This window comes from Pseudophryne corroboree, chromosome 4 (assembly GCF_028390025.1).
Source record: "Pseudophryne corroboree isolate aPseCor3 chromosome 4, aPseCor3.hap2, whole genome shotgun sequence".
NCBI classification, from domain to species: Eukaryota; Metazoa; Chordata; class Amphibia; order Anura; family Myobatrachidae; genus Pseudophryne; species Pseudophryne corroboree.
The window spans coordinates 481,506,396-481,530,697 of record NC_086447.1 but is presented as its reverse complement, the minus strand read 5'-3'; the positions used below and the strand labels follow the sequence as shown (position 1 = coordinate 481,530,697).

At 42.6% G+C, this 24,302-nt stretch overlaps 1 protein-coding gene across 2 annotated transcripts in view; it reads right to left on the bottom strand.

The window, feature by feature from the left end:
* The window catches only part of CRYBG1 (crystallin beta-gamma domain containing 1), a 542,544-nt gene that overhangs the window by 264,814 nt on the left and 253,428 nt on the right, over nt 1-24,302 (bottom strand). Inside the window, exon 1 of one of the 2 annotated variants that reach the window (XM_063917060.1) lies at nt 11,315-11,336. The exons of the other annotated variant lie outside the window; for it this stretch is intronic. Within the exon in view, the coding sequence (XP_063773130.1) occupies nt 11,315-11,317 (3 nt within the window). The 5' untranslated portion in view covers nt 11,318-11,336. Of the gene's footprint in view, nt 1-11,314; nt 11,337-24,302 lie in introns of those variants that run through there. 2 annotated transcript variants of the gene reach the window in all.

Below are 24,302 nucleotides of genomic sequence, written 5' to 3'. Positions count from 1 at the left end.
AATTTGGATAGTCGTACGATGGAACCCAGCAGCTTGAAGCATTTTTGCTATGTTTTTATATATGAGGGTATCCTTGACTGTCCCAGTAATTTGGCAGCAGATTTCCTCATCCCCTCTGATCCTAAAGCAGCTCCCTCACCTCTTCATCACTCCAATTAGACATTTTATAATGGCTTTGCAGTCTAAACGTTTATAAAGCCACTCTCACATGTGTCTCCTGTGTTTTCCAAGCTGTTTCCTGGTTGTGGCTGCTGACATCACACATAGAGACAGCCTATGACCTGCTGGGGCTTGCAAATACCGTTTCAGACCCTTTCACACTGCACAGTGAAATGGGACTGAAACGGGTAGGACCCTTCTTTTTTACCGTTTCAAAATACAGGTATTTTGAAAACGGTAAATTGAAGGGGACCCTTTCACATCGCAGCTTGACCCGTTTAGGAAGCCAGTTAAAATGGCAAAATACCGGGTACAAGCTGCGGTGTGAAAGGGGTACTAGTGTGCTGCTAAGAACTACGATGTATATGAGTTCAGAACCTCAAGGCTTCTGGCCTTTCTGCAACAAGGCCTGGACTTAAGCCTTCATCTGGCCTCCTTCAAGGTTCTTATTTCTGCCTTGTCGGTGTGGTTTCAGAGGTAAATTGCGTCTATTCCTGACGTTCACACGTTCACTCAGGGTGTTTTGCAGATACAACCTCCCTATGTCCCTCCTGTAGCTCCATGGCATCTGTCTGTTATCCTTAATGCCCTGAAAGCGTCTACCTTTGAGCCTCTTGATTCTGTGGACCTGAAATGGCTTCCTATTAAGGTCCTGTTCCTGTTGGCTATTGCCTCTGCTAGAAGAGTGTCGGACTTGGGCGCTTTGTCCTATCGTCCGCCTTTCCTGATATTTCATCGTGACCGGGCAGTTCTCCGTACTCGCCCTGGTTACCTGCCTAAGGTGGTGTCATCTTTCCACCTTAACCAAGAGATTGTGGTTCCGGCCTTTATCTCTCCTGGTTTGTCTTCCAAAAAAAGGTCTTTGGATGTAGTACGGACTCTCCGTATCTATGTGGAGAGGACTGCCTCCATTCGGAGGTCTGATTCCCTCTTCGTACTGTTTAGTTTTCATAAACGTGGCTGGCCTGCAAACAAGCAAACTTTGGCAAGATGGATTAGAATGGTGATTTCACAAGCTTATGCGCAGGCTGGTCTCCCAGATCCTGCTGCTATCAAGGCCCATTCTACTCGGTCTGTTCGACCTTCTTTGGCGGCCCGCCGTGGCGCGTCCGCAGAACAATTGTGCAAGGCGGCTACGTGGTCTTCAGTGAACACGTTCATCAGGTTCTATGCCTTTGATACTTCCGCCTCTCAGGATGCCTCCTTTGGACGCCGGGTTCTTGTGCCCGCTACAGTGCGTCCCTTTCCATGAGGAACTGCTTTAAGACATCCCCAATGTTATTCCCTGTTGAATACCAGTGTATCCCGCTGCAGAAAAGGAGATTTATGGTAGACTTACCATTGTTAAATCTCTTTCTGCAAGGTACACTGGATTCCACAGGGCGCCCACCCTGACGCACTTAGCTTCTTTGGGTTTGCATGGCATTAGCCGCTGGTCCCTTCTCCTGTCGTGAGAACTTGGATCTATGTGACTAACATCTACCATCTCTTTACCTGCTACTGCATTGGGCTGGTTAACAAAACTGAGCTCCTGTGCACGGAGGACAGGTTATATAAAGGAGGCGGTGCAGTGCATCCTGGGAACAGTCAAAGCTTTTAGCTTTTAACTCTACACCCTGATGTTATTCTTTGTGGAATCCAGTGTACCTCGCATAAAGAGATTTAACAATGGTAAGTCTACCATAAATCTCCTTATTATCCTCATCATCATTATATAGGTAAACAATGTATAAAATCACAAACTTTATTACATTTAAAACCTACAAGGATATGAAGTCCTTAAGAATTATAAAAATATTAAAACCAAGAAGAAAAGAGAATTTAAGAAAATGTACATACAACTGTGTGGGTGTATTCCATAGATAATGATAATATATACAATAACCCCATTTCTAGAAATAATATATCTTCACAGTAAAGTTTCTTCCAGAATTAGTCAGTAATAATATACAGGTTATACCAAGCACATTTACAAAACAATAGTACAGTGTTTCTCATGTTGAGCTATCACACAGATTATCAGCTGTTTCAGCGATCACATATGAAAGTTATTAACTGAACTGGAACACTGTTTCCACAAATAGCTTAATATGGCCCTAAAAGCATGGAATACTGACATAGGGATATCCCTTTGTCAGTTTCCTTGCAAAAGACATCCCTCTATAAATGTATAGGTGTTTGATCAGCTTCAAAAATCCCAGTTGTTTGTATTTTAGATTGATAGACCATGCTAACATCTTGCAGAACACAAAAGCCACAGTTTCATAGCATTTTTAATTACTGTAGTATACTGCCAAGAGACAGAGATCACATGATAGGCCTGTTTATTAAACAACAAAAAGCCCTATCTCTGATGACTTCACAATATCTTTCAAGGGTTATCGCCTAAACCCCTGGCAATGAGATTTTTATAAAGCATTCATAGTTTAAATAAAAAAATGTAAAAAAATTCTGCAAGTGTGCACTTTCGTCATGTGTGAACTGCTCTTAAACTTGCATGTCCTCCAGATCACTCTGGACCAGTATTGTTGAAGCAGTTGAGTATTGTTGTCACTGATTGTACAGCTCAGAGACAGAATCTGAGATAAATCCATCAGTTCAGCACAGGAATCTGTTGCTGGTAATCAATTGATGATCAAAGGACAAGGTAAGGACCAAAGCCAAAGAAATCAGAGCCTAAGTCACACAAAGCCCAGGGTCAAAGTCCAGGAATCAAACAGCAAAGTCAGCTGACAAGAACAGACAGACTAGAGTGCAAGCTCAATGATTAGGCATTGGTGCTCTTGTTTTCCAGCCTTATATACCTCCCTGGTTTCAGGGGATTGGTTGTACTCAGGAAGTGTGTGTAGACTAGACAAATATTGTATGCTTCAGTCTTACTGAACAGGAGCCAAAACAAACATCACCTCACTTGGTGGAATCACTGCTCCTGAGGACATAAGATCAAACCCTGTGAAGTCTGTTTATATTTTTTTAACCAGGGTATAACAGTGACAATTGTTCAGATGACTTGTGGAGATTTTAGTGGTAAAATGAGGCAATAACATATTTTCTATAACTGTGATAAGTGGTTAAAGCAAAATCGCTGTTAAGGCCATAGATTGAGAAATAGGCTCCACCAATAGAGATCATACAGAGAATGAGACAGATTAGAGACAGAGATCACAGTACATCATTTAAGGTACAGGCGTACATGACGAGAATAAGGATGCTGGAGATGGCACAGGTGTTTAACTATGTATGTTGTGTGTGTGTGTGTGTGTGTGTGTGTGTGTGTGTGTGTGTGTGTGTGTGTGTGTATATATATATATATATATATATATATATGTTAATAGATATAGATTAGCTTCAGGCTTATTTTACATTTAACTAGTTTTATAACAAATACGTCTTTATGTGTTTATGGGGTATATTCATTTAGAGTCGGAAACTGCCGTCTTGGCGGAAAGATGGCAGTTTCCGACTAGAATAGGTCGGAAGGGGTTCTAACCTATTCAATCCAGCCTCATTTTTTCCGACAAGTCGGGAAATCCGACTTGTCGGAAAGCACGTGGATTGGCGGAATAGCCACCAATCCGCGTGCTACTGTCGGAAAGGGGAGCAAATCTGACAAGTTTTAGTCCCTTTTCCGACAATGTCAATCCGACTTTTAAAAAAGTTGGATTGACACTATCAGCACCGGGCCAAACCTGTCGGATTTGGCCCGGCGTCTGTGCAGCTGCTGTGTGTCAGGGCTGTTACTGATTATAGAAAAAGACATTCTTAAATAAGCCCTACCTAACATATACCTCATGCCAACCGGCTTCCTTCGCCCCTGCCGCGCTGCGTGATACATCCTGTGCAGCAGCAGCAGCCTCACTGAGAGCCACCTGGCGCCGCTGACATTGCGGTGAGAGCAAGGCGGACGGGATATCCCCATTGTCCGTGTCAGCGGCGCCGGGTGGCTCTCAGCGAGGCGGCTGCTGCTGCACCAACATACATCTCTCTTTGCTTGTCTCAAAATATATCCAAGCTAAACCTCTCTGCTCTGCACAAGATCTGTATTTTTCATCCACATTCATTATATGCCCCCATTCATGGTTACAGGACTTTTATGAAGCTGCACCCACTCTGTGGAATGCCTTCCTATGCACAATACACTTTCTGCTGGTCTCCAAACCTTCAAGCTTTCTCTGAAAACTCACCTCCTCAGACAAGCTTATCAAAATCCAGAACCACCCACATAACCTATATAAGCTATACTATCTAATTACATCCCATCTGTACAGTACACACATAACCTCACATATTTTGTCTTTATTGACTTTTTTATCCTCCTGACCCTAGGACAACATTCCTGTGTGACTGGGTCATATAGCCCACCAATAATATCTGCAATCTGGCTGGACCATTATGCAATAAGTCAGTGATGGGGAACCTTTGGCACTCTAGCTGTTGTTGAAGTACACATCCCAGCATGCCCTGCTACAGTTATTGCATGATCAAAAAAGCAAAACTGTAGCAGGGCATGCTGGGATGTGTAGTTCAACAACAGCTGGAGTGCCAAAAGGTTCCTCATCACTGCAATAGGTAGTACCTATCTTATTTCCCTATACAGGTTGAGTATCCCTTATCCAAAATGCTTGGGACCAGAAGTATTTTTGATATCGGATTTTTCCGTATTTTGGAATAATTTCATCCTATAATGAGAAATCATGGTGATGGGACCTAGGTCTAAGCACATAATGCATTTATGTTTCATATACACCTTATACACACAGCCTGAAGGTCATTTTAGCCAGTATTTTTTATAACTTTATGCATTAAACAAAGTGTGTGTACATTCACACAATTCATTTATGTTTCATATACACCACACACACACACACACACACACACACACACACACACACACACACACACACACACACACACACACACACACACACACACACAGCATGAAGGTCATTTAATACAATATTTTTAATAACTTTGTGTATTAAACAAAGTTTGTGTACATTGAGCCATCAGAAAACCAGGGTTTCACTATCTCACTCAAAAAATTCCATATTTCGGAATATTAAGTATTTCAGTATATTTGGATATGGGATACTCAACCTGTATATTGTAAACTTGTGAGCAATGCCCTTTTACTGTATCACTTTGTTATAGCCCTGTCTTGTTTTAGTGCACAACCGCTTTGGAAGTAATAGTTTGTTCAAGAAGCTATGATGTACTACAAATGTTTACTGAGGATGACAAATCTTTAGTAAATTATCTAGCATAACATCAACATCAAGGGCCGTAACTAGAGATGTGCAGGCGGTGCTTTCGCTCAGGGCGGAGAGCCCTGGGGCAGCACTGTCACTGCCCCACGGCACCTGCATTTGGCTTGCAGAATGCCTGGAACATCACCCTGCAAGCCTTTGGACGCTGTGGGCATGCACACTGCAGTTTCCAAAACCACCTAGAGCATCCTAAGGATGCTCCTGGCAGTGTTCTACTTCCTGGTGCCAGCACCCTAATCCTCGAAATTATATCATGTGTTCAGGGACAGGGCAAGCACAGGACGACACAGAACCTTTTTTCCGACACTGTCAACATCCATCCGTTTGTGCATACAATTATATGTGCAGAGTCAGATACCGACATAACAGCATGTTGTAAACTGATAAGAAACAAAGCAGATCAATGACCGATGCTACATAGTTTCAAAACTCAAAGGTGTATTACTTAAAGTCAATCCTGGTTAGGATTTTTTAGAATAAATATAATGGATCCTTGAATCAAGACAAGTGCATAACTTGTAATTCATTCCATTTAAAATATATCACCGTGGCATAGTAGAGAATGATTTTATTTGATTATTTAAACATGTAGAATTCAAATGACACGATAAGCCTGTACGATATATAAATTCGTAACCTATAATTATAAGATGCCAATCTAAGACATTATCATAAAACTAAAAAATTTTTTTGTTATTGTACTAGAACAAGACTGAGGATAACTGATCCAAAGGCAATTAGGAAATGTCATAGAAGCAATCATACCTGTAAAATAATTGATTAGGCAGGAATAATTAGTGAGCAGTGCTTCATTTGCTCATGGCTTTTAGGGAAGAATATGGATTTTAATTTTGTTGTTTTATTTCATTATATTTCTAGGTTTTGTAGGGTTTAATAAAATGCTACTTATATAAAGGGGTCAATTCAATTAGTCACGAGTGTGCTGCAAACAAAAAGCCATCAGCTCAGAGCTAGCGTTAAGTGCACATATACAGTTGTGCTCATAAGTTTACATACCCTAGCAGAATTTGTGATTTTCTGGCCATTTGTCAGAGAATATGAATGATAACTCACAAACTTTTCTTTCACTCATGGTTAGTGGTTGGGTGAAGCCATTTATTGTCAAACAACTGTGTTTACTCTTTTTAAATCATAATGACAACAGAAACTACCCAAATGACCCAGATCAAAAGTTTACATACCCTGGAGATTTTGGCCTGATAACATGCACATAAGTTGACACAAACGGGTTTGAATGGCTACTAAAAGGTAACCATCCTCACCTGTGATCTGTTTGCTTGTAATCAGTGTGTGTGTATAAAAGGTCAGTGAGTTTCTGGACTCCTGAAAGACCCTTGCATCTTTCATCCGGTGCTGCATTGACGTGTCTGGATTCTGAGTCATGGGGAAAGCAAAAGAATTGTCAAAGGATCTGCGGGAAAAGGTAGTTGAACTGTATAAAACAGGAAAGGGATATAAAAAGATATCCAAGCAATTGAGAATGCCAATCAGCAGTGTTCAAACTCTAATTAAGAAGTGGAAAATGAGGGATTCTGTGGAAACAAAATCACGGTCAGGTAGAACAACAAAAATTTCAGCCACAACTGCCAGGAAAATTGTTCGGGATGCAAAGAAAAATCCACAAATAACTTCAGCTGGAATACAGGACTCTGAAAAAAAGTGGTGTGGTTGTTTCAAGATGCACAATAAGGAGGCATTTGAAGCAAAATGGGCTGCATGGTCGAGTCGCCAGAAGAAAGCCATTACTACGCAAATGCCACAAAGCAACCCGCATACAATACTCCAAACAGCACAGAGACAAGCCTCAAAACTTCTGGAACAAAGTCATTTGGAGTGATGAGACCAAAATTGAACTTTTTGGCCACAACCATAAACGTTACATTTGAAGAGGAGTCAACAAGCCTATGATGAAAGGTACACCATTCCTACTGTGAAACACATAGGTGGATCGATGATGTTTTGGGGATGTGTGAGCTACAAAGGCACTGGAAACTTGGTCAAAATTGATGGCAAGATGAATGCAGCATGTTATCAGAAAATACTGGAGGAAAATTTGTACTCATCAGCCCGGAAGCTGCGCATGGGACGTACTTGGATGTTCCAACATGACAATGATCCAAAACACAAGTCCAAGTCGACTTGTCATTGGCTACAGCAGAATAAAGAGAAGGTTCTGGAGTGGCCATCTCAGTCTCCTGACCTCAATATCATTGAGCCACTCTGGGGAGATCTCAAACGTACAGTTCATGCAAGACAGCCCAAGAATTTACAGGAACTGGAGGCTTTTTGCCAAGAAGAATGGGCTGCTTTACCATCTGAGAAAATAAAGAGCCTCATCCACAACTACCACAAAAGACTTCAAGCTGTCATTGATGTTAAAGGGGGCAATACACGGTATTAAGAACTGGGGTATGTAAACTTTTGATCAGGGTCATTTGGGTAGTTTCTGTTGTCATTATGATTTAAAAAGAGTAAACACAGTTGTTTGACAATAAATGGCTTCACCCAACCACTAACCGTGAGTGAAAGAAAAGTTTGTGAGTTATCATTCATATTCTCTGACAAATGGCCAGAAAATCACAAATTCTAATAGGGTATGTAAACTTATGAGCACAACTGTAGCTGCACTTATTTGTAGGGTGAGAAACCTCTCTGCTAATTGAATCGAATCCATAGCTTGTTTAATATCCATGACTTTTGCTTTCTGCAGTCTAACCTCCACTAGATTCAGCAAAACTTATTGCTAGTTGGTTACTTCAGGATACAAAGGAAAGATGGTTTTGCACCATATTGTTCAATAAACCTTTTAGTAGTTCTTCGCAAGAATAAACTGCTGTCATCTGACAATGACGAGACAAATTGCAGATAAGATATATCTTCAAATACACATTAGGGATCTGTACAATATACCTGCACGTAGTGATACCTGTATTTTGAAAGCATACTGCAAACCATGCTCACTTTTTTTTAGATTATTTAATGTTTTTTAATATGTTAATATGTTATGTAACATCAGAAAAGCTGACGCACCAGTGATCCACATAGTTTTTAATATGTCCTGCTAAAAAATGCAGTTTGTATGTGACTGTAGTTATATGTATGTGTGGCTATCATCCAACTGTACTAATAGGGCCCAATGGGATATGGTCAGTCAACCTTATGTGAACAAAATGCCAAATGCCTGAATCTCTAATATTTGTACTAGCTTCAGTAAATGACAGGTTTTTTCATATCTAAATGGATGGTGGGAGTTTTTTTTAGAACTGGTGAAGTTACCCATAGCAACCAAATCAGATTCTACTTAACATTTATCTAGCTGCTTCTAGAAGATAATAGATAGAAGCTGATTAATTGCTATAGGCAACATCATTTCTAAAAAAAAAACCTCCCACCTCTGAGAGGGGTTTCAACCGATACCTATGGGTAGCATTGCTAGTATTTTATAGTATACCCTCACCATAAGGTACCCGTGCATTGTGCACAACTCACACTTCTCAGCTGTCAAAATTCTGTTTCTATAGCAGGTCCAAATTGACTTAGTGTATAATTTATTGTAAAATAAACCATACAGTGAAGAATACCATTGGAGACCTCAATGCCCAAGAAGTGATTAGTTACAATGCATTGCTTTCAATACTAGAACATAGCATGAACAGGTTCCAGGAGCTGGACCCATCAAACTCTGCAGCCAGGATTCTGTGCGGCTGCCACAGGCTGTTCCCACAGATTAGATTACTCAGTGAGCTTCACCTGTTCCTAGTCAGTGGCCAATCAGAGGAAGTACTAAGGGGCTATTTAAAAGTATTGATCATTTTTGGAATTATAATGAATTTGGCAGTTACCTTAGTTGAATAAGATGGTACAGAATTAGATAATCTGGAAAATGGCATTGATTAAATTAATTTCCATGTCAATGATATTAATCATTCTACCACACCTCTGCCAAGGATGTTGTACAGTTGCAGGATATGCTGTTTGGAAGCCATCCACATAGAGACATCACTTCCATAGAGATAAATGTAAACAAATATACATATGATTGCCTGAGTTCTTACATAAAGTGGATGCTTATACTACATACAAATATAGCAAATTTATCAAAAATACTCTCATAAAAGAATAGAGGTGTCCCTATCCTACCACTTAAAATTTCTCTAATTGTACATAAATGTACAGTACTCGTGCTCCAGATCCTAATTATGCATTACCAGGTGGGGGCTAGACCATGATGATGTAATTCACCTGCAGTTGCCACTTAAACCTGGTTCCAAAAGTTGGCAAATATTAATAAAAGTTTTAAAAAGATCCATTTCTCAAGTCGGTTTACATAAAACAACTAAGGGGTGTATTCAATTCTTGTCGGAAACTGCCGTCTTGTTGGAAAGACGGCAATTTCTGACTTTTTTAGGTCAGAAGGGGTTCCAACCTATTCAATGCTCCCTCAGATTTTCCGACAAGTCGGAAAACACGTGGATCAGCAGAATAGCCGTGGATCCACATGTTTTGTCGGAAGCGGTGGCCAAATTTGACCCCATTTCTGACAATGTCAATCCTGTCGGATTTGGCCGCTCGTTGAATACTCAGATGTCGGATCCTTTCCGTCAGAAAGGATCCGACATCAATTGAATATACCCCTAAATTGTATTAGAAATTGTGCTGCCTGAGATACTAGCTGCATCTGCTTGCTGAGTAAGTGCTACAGAGTAAGAAACTATTTCTTTAACCGTACTGCAAAATAGATTCTATACAGTACAAGAAGCATATGTAACTTGGATCTGCTCCAACTAAAGTCACTCTTGACAAAATCAAGGGTCCAGCATTAAACATAGATGTAAGATCACTGCAGTCAAACAACATATACAAAACAAGTGACACACACAATTTATGCCGGTAATACACAATCTACACACACACACAGACACACACACATGCACACACACATAATATCACAACTTTTTCCTTTTGTCAAACTTGTCATTCTGCCTTGGTCAGGCTTCACATTCCACAGCCAATTTGAGACCAACAACAATCTGTAACCAGGTAGAGTGCATGATGTGAGCACTGCCTTAGTGTGAACTAAATGCTGCCATGTACATCATGCATGGAATTACCACAGAGCATTGAACAATTATACTCACTATAGAGAATAGAAGAAAACTAATGGAGGTTTTCTTAGAGAAAGCCAGGAAGCCAATGTGGCAAATTGTACAAATTACATTAGGTTTAGGTGTAGTATAGGTGTTTCTGTTGTACAGCACACTGTACTTTTATGTATCTGCATATTAAACAAGCAATAAAACAAAGGGTGATACTTTGTTGGGTGTAAAAGATTTACCATACTGTTGTGCAATTTTCCTCAGCTTTGTAATGTACAAAATATTGCTCAATAGCCAAAATCAATAGTATAGTCAATAGTTTGTCATACACATCCTGAAAAGGTCTTGATGGGATAATTTATATCTCTTAGCATGTTTGTCTCACCTAGATATGTGTTATTGAGACCTTCAATAAGCAAAAACCCAAAACATGCCTTGTGTTTATACATTTTGTACATTCCAAAAAACGGTGCCACGCGTTGCGCAGACAGCTATGTTTTCTAAAGTAGAGTGAATGTTTCCATGGAGAACACATTTCACATTTTTGTCCTAAATAGCACTCTTACTATGGCAAACATACTAGTCAGACAAGCTGCACGAGATACAAAGACAGATCTGTTTTCAGCACTTACCAGACTGCCAAGCTGAATCTTCTGTTTACAAATATCACAAGGTATTCCTATACTCCCATCATCACAGTCCTATCATGATTCAGTACACAAATGGACCACAAGCAAAATTCAATGATCCTATGATGTTTTTCACACTTACCATGGCAAACAGAGTAATCCAGTCTGTGGTAGTAGAATAGATAGCACATCAAATAGTAATATCACTGTAGATATAACACAGTGGTAGTGATACAAGAGCTGAAAGACGCAGCCACTACTCTTCTGGGGGCTCTCAAATTGTATTATGTTCCTTTTCTTCTCCCTTTCAATTCTGAAGACTGAGACATGAATTGTCTTCTCTGCTTCACAAAGACTACTTTTTAGAAGGCAGATGAGTCAGATGACACAGCTGAGAGCTGGCGTCAAGTTTTCAGGTTCCCAGTGATAGCATACCTGTGTTTTTTTTTAAGTGGCAAGGGTTAACTAGGTGTGCTGCAGGGTGGGTGTGCCAGTAAACTTCCTGACAAAGCTTCTTGGACAAGTACAGAGTCGTCATTTGGCAGCAGATGCAGAATATGCCTTACTTAATTACTAGGTTCTATGTAATCTTAAGAAAAAACTGTATGACTTCATTTACAGAAGAAGTGAAACTCCAATGATAACCATGGACTTGCCTTATACCAATGATTTGTTTACATGTTCATTATATGACATGTGCAAATATGCACAATATTGGTTTATCATATCTAGATAGAAGGAACCGCACCTTGATCAAAACAAAATAGTCAAAGCTGTACTCTTAATTTCTAAGACAAAAAAATATAGATTAAATGAAAAAGGTTAACAAAACTACATTTCAATAATGTGTAGTATGAGCTGCTTTACTTAACTTTAATAATTACCACTAGCATATGTAACATATTTACCCCCTAGTTTAATTGCCATACAAAAACATATGTTTATATAATCACAATAAAATCATGAAGTAAAAATCAGTAATCTTAGGGGTAAATTTACTAAAGACTGTAAAACAGGGAATTGGTGATGTTGCCCGTAGCAACCAATAAGACGCTGTCTATTATTTTCTAAAAGACAATAGAGAAATGATAGACAACATCCGGTTGGTTGCTATGGGCAAAATCACAGACTCTCGGTTTTAGAAGCTTTAATAAGATTTTACTCACCGGTAAATCTATTTCTCGTAGTCCGTAGTGGATGCTGGGACTCCGTAAGGACCATGGGAATAGCGGCTCCGCAGGAGACTGGGCACAACTAAAGAAAGCTTTAGGACTACCTGGTGTGCACTGGCTCCTCCCACTATGACCCTCCTCCAGACCTCAGTTAGGATACTGTGCCCGGAAGAGCTGACACAATAAGGAAGGATTTTGAATCCTGGGTAAGACTCATAACAGCCACACCAATCACACCGTATAACTCGTGATACTATACCCAGTTAACAGTATGAAATATAACTGAGCCTCTCAACAGATGGCTCAACAATAACCCTCTAGTTAGGCAATAACTATATACAAGTAATGCAGACAATCCGCAATTGGGATGGGCGCCCAGCATCCACTACGGACTACGAGAAATAGATTTACCGGTGAGTAAAATCTTATTTTCTCTGACGTCCTAAGTGGATGCTGGGACTCCGTAAGGACCATGGGGATTATACCAAAGCTCCCAAACGGGCGGGAGAGTGCGGATGACTCTGCAGCACCGAATGAGCAAACTCTAGGTCCTCCTCAGCCAGGGTATCAAGCTTGTAGACTCTTGCAAAAGTGTTTGAACCCGACCAAGTAACAGCTTGGCAAATTTGTAAAGCCGAGATCCCTCGGGCAGCCGCCCAAGAAGAGCCCACTTTCCTCGTGGAATGGGCTTTTACAGATTTAGGGTGCGGCAGTCCAGCCGCAGAATGTGCAAATTGAATCGTGCCACAGATCCAGCGAGCAATAGTCTGCTTAGAAGCAGGAGCACCCAGCTTGTTGGGTGCATACAGGATAAATAGCGAGTCAGTTTTCCTGACTCCAGCCGTCCTGGAAACATATTTTTCAGGGCCCTGACTACGTCCAGTAACTTGGAATCCTCCAAGTCCCAAGTAGCCGCAGGCACCACAATAGGTTGGTTCACATGAAAAACTGATACCACCTTAGGAAGGAATTGGGAACGAGTCCTCAATTCCGCCCTATCCATATAAAAAAATCAGATAAGGGCTTCTGCATGACAAAGCCGCCAATTCTGATACACGCCTGGCCGACGCCAAGGCCAACAGCATGACCACTTTCCACGTGAGGTATTTTAGCTCCACGGATTTAAGTGGCTCAACCCAATGCGACTTCAGGAAATCCAACACCACGTTGAGATCCCACAGTGCCACTGGAGGCACAAACGGGGGCTGAATATGCAGCACTCCCTTAACAAAAGTCTGAACTTCAGACGGTGAAGCCAGTTCTTTTTTGGAAGAAAATGTACAGAGCCGAAATCTGGACCTTAATGGAACCCAATTTTAGGCCCATAGTCACTAATGACTGTAGGAAGTGCAGAAATCGACCCAGTTGAAATTCCTCCGTTGGCGCCTTCCTGGCCTCACACCAAGCAACATAATTTTGCCATATGCGGTGATAATGTTTTGCGATCACCTCTTTCCTAGCCTTAATCAGCGTAGGATCTGGTGTTCAACCGCCATGCCGTCAATGCAGCCGCGGTAAGTCTTGGAACAGACAGGGCCCCTGCTGCAGCAGGTCCTGTCTGAGCGGCAGAGGCCATGGGTCCTCTGAGATCATTTCTTGAAGTTCTGGGTACCAAGCTCTTCTTGGCCAATCCGGAACCACGAGTATAGTTCTTGCTCCTCTCCTTCTCATTATTCTCAGTACCTTGGGTATGAGAGGCAGAGGAGGGAACACATACACCGACTGGTACACCTACGGTGTTACCAGAGCGTCCACAGCTATCACCTGAGGGTCCCTTGACCCGGCGCAACATATTTTTAGCTTTTTGTTGAGGCGGGACGCCAACATGTCCACCTGTGGCCTTTCCCAATGGTGTACAATCTTTTGGAAAACTTCCGGATGAAGTCCCCACTCTCCCGGGTGGAGGTCGTGCCTACTGAGAAAGTCTGTTTCCCAGTTGTCCACTCCGGGAATGAACACTGCTGACAGTGCTAACACATGATTTTCCGCCCATCGGAAAATCCTTGTGGCTTCTGCCATCGCCATCCTGCTTCTTGTGCCGCCATGGGCGACCGCCGTGATGTTGTCTGACTGGATCAGCACCGGCTGGTGTTGAAGCAGGGTCTAGCCTGACTTAGGGCATTGTAAATGGCCCTTAGTTCCCGAATATTTATGTATAGGGAAGTCTTCTGACTCGACCATAGTCCTTGGAAGTTTCTTCCTTGTGTGACTGCCCCCCCAGCCTCGAAGGCTGGCCTCCGTGGTCACCTGTATGCCGAATCTAGAAGATGAGCACTCTGCAGCCACCACAACAGCGACACCCTGGCCCTTGGAGACAGGGTTATCAGCCGATGCATCTGAAGATGCGACCCGGACCACTTGTCCAACAGATCCCACTGGAAGATCCTTGCATGGAACCTGCCGAATGGATTTTCTTCGTAAGAAGCTACCATCTTTCCCAGGACTCGCGTGCATTGATGCACCGACACCTGTATTTGTTTTAGGAGGTCTCTGACTAGAGATGACAACTCCTTGGCCTTCTCCTCCGGGAGAAACCCTTTTTCCTGTTCTGTGTCCAGAACCATACCCAGGAACAGTAGACGCGTCGTAGGAACCAGCTGCGACTTTGGAATATTCAGAATCCAGCCGTGCTGTTGTAGCACTTCCCGAGATAGTGCTACTCCGACCAACAACTGCTCCCTGGACCTCGCCTTTAAAAGGAGATCGTCCAAGTAAGGGATAATTATAACTCCCTTTTTTCGAAGGAGTACTATCATTTCGGCCATTACCTTGGTAAATACCCTCGGTGCCGGGGACAGACCAACGGCAACGTCTGGAATTGGTAATGACAGACCTGTACCACAATTTTGAGGTACTCCTGGTGAGGAGGGTAAATGGGGACATGCAGGTAAGCATCCTTGATGTCCAGTGATACCATGTAATCCCCTTCGTCCAGGCTTGCAATAACCGCCCTGAGCGATTCCATTTGAACTTGAACCTTCGTATATAAGTGTTCACAGATTTCAATTTTAGAATGGGTCTCACCGAACCGTCTGGTTTCGGTACCACAAACATTGTGGAATAGTAACCCCGGCCTTGTTGAAGGAGGGGTACCTTGATTATCACCTGCTGGAAGTACAGCTTGTGAATTGCCGCCAGTACTACCTCCCCTTTCTCCGAGGGCAGCAGGCACGGCTGATTTGAGGTAACGGCGAGGGGGAGTCGCCTCGAACTCCAGCTTGTATCCCTGTGATACTACCTGCAGAACCCAGGGATCCACCTGTAAGCGAGCCCACTGTTCGCTGAAGTTCCCGAGACACGCCCCCACCGCACCTGGCTCCACCTGTGGAGCCCCAGCGTCATGCGGTGGACTCAGATGAAGCGGGGGAAGATTTTTGATCCTGGGAACTGGCTGTCTGGTGCAGCTTTTTCCCTCTTCCCTTGTCTCTGTGCAGAAAGGAAGCGCCTTTGACCCGCTTGCTTTTCTGAAGCTGAAAGGACTGTACCTGATAATACGGTGCTTTCTTAGGCTGTGAGGAAACCTGAGGTAAAATTTTTTCCCTCCCGGCTGTTGCTATGGATACGAGGTCCCAGAGACCATCCTCAAACAATTCCTCACCTTCATAAGGCAGAATCTCCATGTGCCTTTTAAAGCCAGCATCACCTGTCCACTGCCGGGTCCCTAACACCCTCCTGGCAGAATGGACATTGCATTAATTTTGGATGCCAGCCAGCAAATATCCCTCTGTGCATCCCTCATATATAAGACGACGTCTTTAACATGCTCTATGGTTAGCAAAATAGTATCCATGTCTAGGGTATCAATATTATCTGACAGGGTATCAGACCGCGCTGCAGCAGCACTCTCCACGCTGAGGCAATTGCAGGTCTCAGTATAGTACCTGAGTGTGTATATACAGACTTCAGGATAGCCTCCTGCTTTTTATCAGCAGGCTCCTTCAAAGTGGCCGTATCCTAAGACGGCAGTGCCACCTTTTTTGACAAACGTGCGAGCGCCTTATCCACCCTAGGGGATATCTCCCCACGTGACCTATCCTCTGGCGGGAAAGGGTACGTCATCAGTAACTTTCTAGAAATTACCAGTTTCTTATCGGGGGAACCCACGCTTCATTCACTCATCTGATGGGGGAACAAAACACTGGCTGCTTTTTCTCCCCAAACATAAAACCCCTTTTTTGTGGTACTATGGGTTAATGTCAGAAATGTGTAACACATTTTTCATTGCCGAGATCATGCAACGGATGTTCCTAGTGGATTGTGTATATGTCTCAACCTCGTCGACACTGGAGTCCGACTCCGTGTCGACATCTGTATCTGCCATCTGAGATAGCGGACGTTTTTGAGCCCCTGATGGCCTTTGAGACGCCTGGGCAGGCGCGGGCTGAGAAGCCGGCTGTCCCATAGCTGTTATGTCATCCAGCCTTTTACATAAGGAGTAGACACTGTCGGTTAATACCTTCCACTTATCCATCCACTCTGGTGTCGGACCCACAGGGCGCGACATCACATTTATAGGCCTCTGCTCCGCCTCCACATATCCTCCTCAAACATGTCGACACAGCCGTACCGACACACCGCACACACACAGGGAATGCTCTGACTGAGGACAGGACCCCACAAAGTCTTTTGGGGAGACAGAGAGAGAGAGTATGCCAGCACACACCAGAGCGCTATATAATGCAGGGATTAACACTATAACTGTGATTTTTCCCAATAGCTGCTTGTATACACAATATTGCGCCTAAATTTAGTGCCCCCCCTCTCTTTTTAACCCTTTGAGCCTGAAAACTACAGGGGAGAGCCTGGGGAGCTGTCTTCCAGCTGCACTGTGAAGAAAAAATGGCGCCAGTGTGCTGAGGGAGATAGCCCCGCCCCTTTTTCGGCTGACTTTTCTCCCGTTTTTTTAATGGATTCTGGCAGGGGTATTTTACACATATATAGCCTATATGACTATATATTGTGTAGATTTGCCAGCCAAGGTGTTTTATATTGCTGCTCAGGGCGCCCCCCCCCCCAGCGCCCTGCACCCATCAGTGACCGGAGTGTGAGGTGTGCATGAGGAGCAATGGCGCACAGCTGCAGTGCTGTGCGCTACCTTGGTGAAGACCGAAGTCTTCTGCCGCCGATTTCCAGGGCCGCTTCTTGCTTCTGGCTCTGTAAGGGGGACGGCGGCGCGGCTCCGGGACCGAACGATCGAGGTCGGGTCCTGTGTTCGATCCCTCTGGAGCTAATGGTGTCCAGTAGCCTAAGAAGCCCAAACTATCTCCAGTCAGGTAGGTTCGCTTCTTCTCCCCTTAGTCCCTCGTAGCAGTGAGTCTGTTGCCAGCAGATCTCACTGAAAATAAAAAACCTAAAATATACTTTCTTTTCTAGGAGCTCAGGAGAGCCCCTAGTGTGCATCCAGCTCAGCCGGGCACAAGATTCTAACTAAGGTTTGGAGGAGGGTCATAGTGGGAGGAGCCAGTGCACACCAGGTAGTCCTAAAGCTTTCTTTAGTTGTGCCCAGTCTCCTGCGGAGCTGCTATTCCCATGGTCCTTACGGAGTCCCAGCATCCACTTAGGACGTCAGAGAAAGTAAATTTACCCCTCAGCGACAAATATGTCACATGGTTGCCAATAATGCCAATATAGCGTAATATGCAGTGATCGCTGACAGTTGATTTGCCCCTTCTTTAAATCTGAGTAAATCCCTATAATAATTGTGTAATGACTGTACCGTCTCCAACATACATACCCAGTGGGAGCCAAGGTGCATGCCCAAGCGGCTCCTAATGTGATGGAGAAGAGGAGCACCACAGAAGAGAAGGACCTGGCTGACCACCTGGAACGGGTAAGTCTGAGAGCTTGGGTGTGACGAAGAAGAGTGGTGGGACAGGAACGGTGGAGGGCAGCAGTCAGAGCAAAGGGAGGAGTAGCAAATACATGCAATGGGCCCGAACAAAGAAGACAGCAGACTAAGGTGACCAGGCATATCCTGGTCCTTTTACTAGCATGTAAAGAATCGATATTGCTTACGCCTTTTCGATTTCAAAGGCGATTTACACTTTTTTGAACAATCCCTTTTTTAAAAGCATCGTATTGCATTGCTTTATCTGGGAATTAATCTGTCACTGTAAGTAAGAAATGTATATACTTTTATACAGTATATTTGTTTTCTTTTCAGAATATATTGTATGGGAGGGTAGGCAAACGTGCTATACAATGGCATACTACACAAGAAATAGTAGGCAAGTATACCATCCAATACAAAAGTACAAAACTGAACAAAACTATACAATATCTTACACCCCCCTCCCCCAACAATTTGTGATGAGGGAGTAGTAACCTCACTAAGGAGGTTTGTTTACCACTGTTAAAGCACTAGGCTACCCAGTATTCCCTTTTACACACCAACTCACTGCTGCATACACCAGAGGTGACGCTGCAAATGTATGCAAGGATGCTGTATAGAGATCACTATAATGTACTTTTATTTTGGGCAACATTTAATAAGATTATTGATGTATTCTATATAGGCCATTTATATGCCCACTTTATTGAAATCGCTAGAATACTCTAGGGACAACCTGCAGTCATACATACACGGTCAAGTCACCATCGAGTGATTGGCAGCTAATAGCCAGAGCAACCACTGAGTGCAGCACAGTCTAGTGATGAGCGGATTCGGTTTTACTCGGTTTTACTCGGTTTTACTCGGTTCTCAAAACGGCATCTTATTGGCTCACGGATGTCACGTGTTTTGGATAGCCAATAAGATGCCGTTTTGAGAACCGAGTAAAACCGAGTAAAACCGAGTAAAACCGAACCTCGCTCATCACTAGCACAGACAGCAGCTAGACGGGCTGAACTGTCATTTTAGATACACGTCTGGCAGCCCCCAGGTTCATTTTGATGGTGAGCTGCTCCACTGTAGTGTGTCGGTTGGCCATCATGCATCTTTGTAGCCGACGTTCACCTTTCACATCAATGGCTTGTGGTACTGCAATTTCCACGTCGGTTATTCACAATGGTGCCATTTGTCCAGTCATGATACACCATCACCACAGCAATACGCGAACAGTTCACAAATTGCGATGTTTCAGATATACTGCCACCCTTGGCCCGAAAGCCGATAATCATCCATTTTTGCAACTTGGGTAAATTGCCCCTTTCACCCATGACAGCAACAAGTGATAAGTGTGAAGACGGCCTATCGCACACCTTATATACCCACCAAGCCAGCGCATGACACGTGATGAACTCCATGGACTACGCAATGCTGATGTCCAATGTAGGAGGTGGTCATAGTAATGTGAGTGGATTGGGTATATATCACTAGTATTTACTATAACTTACATATCTGGCGAAGTCCAGAACTATCCTTCTCTTCGGTGGTATCTCTTGCTGTGTTGCCAGCAGTGAGTTACAGTGAAGGATCTGTGTAGTCTTGTATATTTAAAGTTGCAAAAGTAAAAAAAAAATGGCGTATCATCTTCCCCGAATTGATAACTAGGCCTTGGCAGTCAGTGGAAAGATCAAGGGGAAAAGCGGAATACGGTGACCCACTCCACTCCGATTTTTCACTAACTAGCGCTCGACTTTACTAGACTACTGGACTAAGAGTACCATTCCCATGGGATTTTATAATTAATAAATTGGTGAGTGGTGTGGAGGAGTATTTTTTTATATAGTAATTGTTTTGTTATAAAGTAACAATTTACTTTGTGTGTCCTGTCTTTATTTTAATATTTCTTTTACAGGTGCACTACAGGTGCCAGCGGGCCCCGCCTGCCAGGTCAAGCTGACTTTTGTGGTTCTCCAAGTGCCAGCATGCACTTAAAATTGAGCATGACAGGGCTTGATGGGACTTGTAGTGCACAAACAAGGACAATATTATTACTATCACCCTGACTAAGGGTGTGAGGAAAAGCTCTGGTGCTATTGGGCCCACATTCGTTTTTGCAAGTCCCACTTCCCTAGGGATATGAGCCTTGTAATGACCAGCCTAATGCTGGTTCGCCTTGTGGCAGCGGTCCACATGCTTAGGACCGGATTAAGCCTTGGGGAGCTTAGTGCACTTAAGACATCGGGACCCAGGGGAGGGGGGTGTGGGGTTTACAGTATATTAGATTGTGCACACCTCCAACATGACCCATTCCAATGAAGGACAGAATGCTCTGCTTCTGGACTTCCCTCTTAATATGTGATTGGCGTCACCCGTGTTGAACTATTTAATTAATAGGAAAGGCATTTCAATGCAAATGATTGCAATCCAAAATTAAGAAGAAAGTTCAGATAGAGAACATTTTCTCTCTCATGGAATGGGTCATTTTGGGAGGTATGGATTGTGTATATCAAATTTAAACAAATAGTGTATATTAGATTTAAACTAGCAGCTTAATAATGCCTAGGTACTGTTTATAGCTTCAACTAATTGAAAGACATCTATTTTATAATGTTTTCTTGTAGTGGAACAAAGACAATTTAAACAACCTTAAAATACACACAGAAAAATAAAATGTATGCTCTATCTTGTTATATGCAAGAATAGTAGCAGCCTCTGTACTACTTATCAGAGACGTACCTAGACTTTTTGGTGCCCTGTGCCAGAGAGAATTGGCTCCCCCCCCCTAAATTTTTCCAATAGGGACATAAGGGACAAACCTCGTGACCCAATTGATCCCGGAGAAAGCTCATGCTATGATGCCCCTTCCCACATTATTTATTTATATACGGGTGTGGGTGTGTGTGTGTGTGTGTGTGTGTGTGTGTGTGTGTTTGTGTGTATGTATGTGTGTATATATATATATATATATATATATAAACTCCAAAACGGCGGCACTCCGGAATCAAAAAAGCTTCTTACACCATAGCTTTTACATCCGTAAAGAAGTGCCGCCGTTTGGGAGTTATACATGGAGCGTGACCACGGACTGGTTCAGCTATTGGAGGGCACCCGACTAAGTATATTATCACTAGTCAGTGAGTGCCGGTATTTGGATGTTTTTATATATACAGTAGATACACACACATTTATAGACCACTGCAAGAAAAAGGATTTGGATACAAATCCTCTTTATACCACATTCATGCACTTAACTTGAGAGCTCGTTGTTATTCAGTTACCATAACTGTGTATTAAATAACACTTTTCAATATACTGCCATACCCAGGATTCAAACCTATAACCTGCTGAATTCTAATCAAACACCCTACTCATTGAGCTATTGGACCCTGCATGAAAACTATGAGAACTATATGAAGATACTAGTACTTTGTAAAAAAAATAATCAGCATTGCAGTTGAGCAGATCTATGTAGTGTGCAGCCACACATCAAATCCCTTGCAGCCACACACTACATAGATCTGCTCAGCTGCAATGCTGATTATTTTTTCACAAAGTACAAGGTAAGCTTTAAATAGTTACAATTCTCTAGCTTAGAATTATCTACCTTTCTATGCAAGGGCAGATATCTCAATGAATAGATTGTTTGACTGCAATGCCACAGGTAATGGGTTAGAATCTTGGATATGTCAGCAACCCCTGCCCCCCCCCCCCCCCCTCTTAATCTGGCTATGGCCATGCTGAATGTCCCCTTTGCTAGAGTGTCACCAACCCATGGACATTTTTTTGTCTTTTAATCTTGCATATTTTTGGAAGTTTTTACAATGTTCAATTATATAGTCTGGATTCTCTGCGAGATTGCTGCAGGTTGGCTTTAGTAAATCTATGAGATGGAAAAACCACCAAAAATGCAAAATCACCCTTTATTAAATACAGGTTGAGTATCCCTTATCCAAAATGCTTGGAACCAGAAGTATTTTGGATATCGGATTTTTCCGTATTATGGAATAATTGCATACCATAATGAGATATCATGGCGATGGGACCTAAGTCTAAGCACAGAATGCATTTATGTTTCATATACACCTTATACACACAGCCTGAAGGTAATTTTAGCCAATATTTTTAATAACTTTGTGCATTAAACAAATTGTGTGTACATTCACACAATTAATTTGTTTCATACACCTTATATACACATCCTGAAGGTCATTTAATACAATATTTTTGATAACTTTGTGTATTAAACAAAGTTTGTGTACATTGAGCCATCAGAAAACAAAGGTTTCACTATCTCACTCTCACTCAAAAAAGTCTGTATTTCGGAATATTCCGTATTTCGGAATATTTGGAAATGGGATACTCAACCTGTATATATCCCATAACAAATATTACATTTAATAATTACAGTAGGCCTCTTACCCTCCACCACCCACAGTATTGGACTAGAGGCAATATGTAATAGCCTACGAGGTGCAGACTGTTCGGGGATTTCTGCGAGACTGCCCATATTTTTAAAGCAGCAATCATTTACAAGACAAAACTGACCTGGATTTGCCTTGTAATTGATTGCCGCTTTAAAAATATGGACAGACTCGCAGAAATTCCCCAACAGTCTGCACAATTACATATTGCCCTTAATGTTTAATACAACCCTAATATTAACCTCTTCAGGAACAAATTTTTATTTTTAGAGATACAGGTATATCATTTAATTATATATATATATATATATATATATATATATATATATTTATATATTATTGAAAAGAGAATACAATTCAAGGAAAAAATTGTTTACATATTGACAGATTTAGTTCAAAATAAATATGAAAACTTTCAAAAGTTTTGTAAGTAAAAAATAAGATTTTAAACCTACCGGTAAATCTTTTTCTCGTAGTCCGTAGAGGATGCTGGGACTCCATAAGGACCATGGGGATAGACGGGCTCCGCAGGAGACATGGGCACTTTAAGAAAGACTTTGACTCTGGGTGTGCACTGGCTCCTCCCTCTATGCCCCTCCTCCAGACCTCAGTTAGAGAAAACTGTGCCCAGAGGAGATGGACAGTACGATGAAAGGATTTTAGTTAATCCAAGGGCAAGATTCATACCAGCCACAACAATCACACCGTATCACTTCTGTTAAACTAACCAGTTAACAGTATGAAAAACAACATAGTTTCGGTCCAAAACCGATGAAACTATAACATAACCCTTATTTAAGCAATAACTATAAACAAGTCTTGCAGAAGTAGTCCGCACTCGGAACGGGCACCCAGCATCCTCTACGGACTACGAGAAAAAGATTTAACGGTAGGTTTAAAATCTTATTTTCTCTAACGTCCTAGAGGATGCTGGGACTCCGTAAGGACCATGGGGATTATACCAAAGCTCCCAAACGGGCGGGAGAGTGCGGATGACTCTGCAGCACCGATTGAGCAAACATGAGGTCCTCCTCAGCCAGGGTATCAAACTTATAAAACTTTGCAAAGGTGTTTGACCCCGACCAAGTAGCAGCTCGGCACACCTGTAGTGCCGAGACCCCTCGGGCAGCCGCCCAAGACGAGCCCACCTTCCTAGTGGAATGGGCCTTAACCGATTTTGGTAACGGCAATCCTGCCGTAGAATGCGCTTGCTGGATCGTGTTACAGATCCAGCGAGCAATAGTCTGCTTTGAAGCAGGGCCGCCAACCGAGTTGGCTGCATACAGGACAAACAGTGCTTCTGTTTTTCTGATCCTAGCCATTCTGGCCACGTAAATTTTCAAAGCCCTGACCACATCAAGGGACTCGGAATCCTCCAAGTTACGAGTAGCCACAGGCACTACAATAGGATGGTTCATATGAAAGGATGAGACCACCTTAGGTAGGAATTGAGGACGGGTCCGCAACTCCGCTCTATCCATATGGAAAACCAGATAGGGGCTTTTATGTGATAAAGCCGCCAATTCCGAAACTCGCCTAGCCGAAGCCAAGGCTAACAACATGACCACCTTCCAAGTGAGATATTTTAACTCCACCGTTTTGAGTGGTTCAAACCAATGTGACTTAAGGAAACTTAACACCACGTTAAGGTCCCAAGGCGCCACAGGAGGTACAAAAGGAGGCTGAATATGTAGTATTCCCTTTACAAAA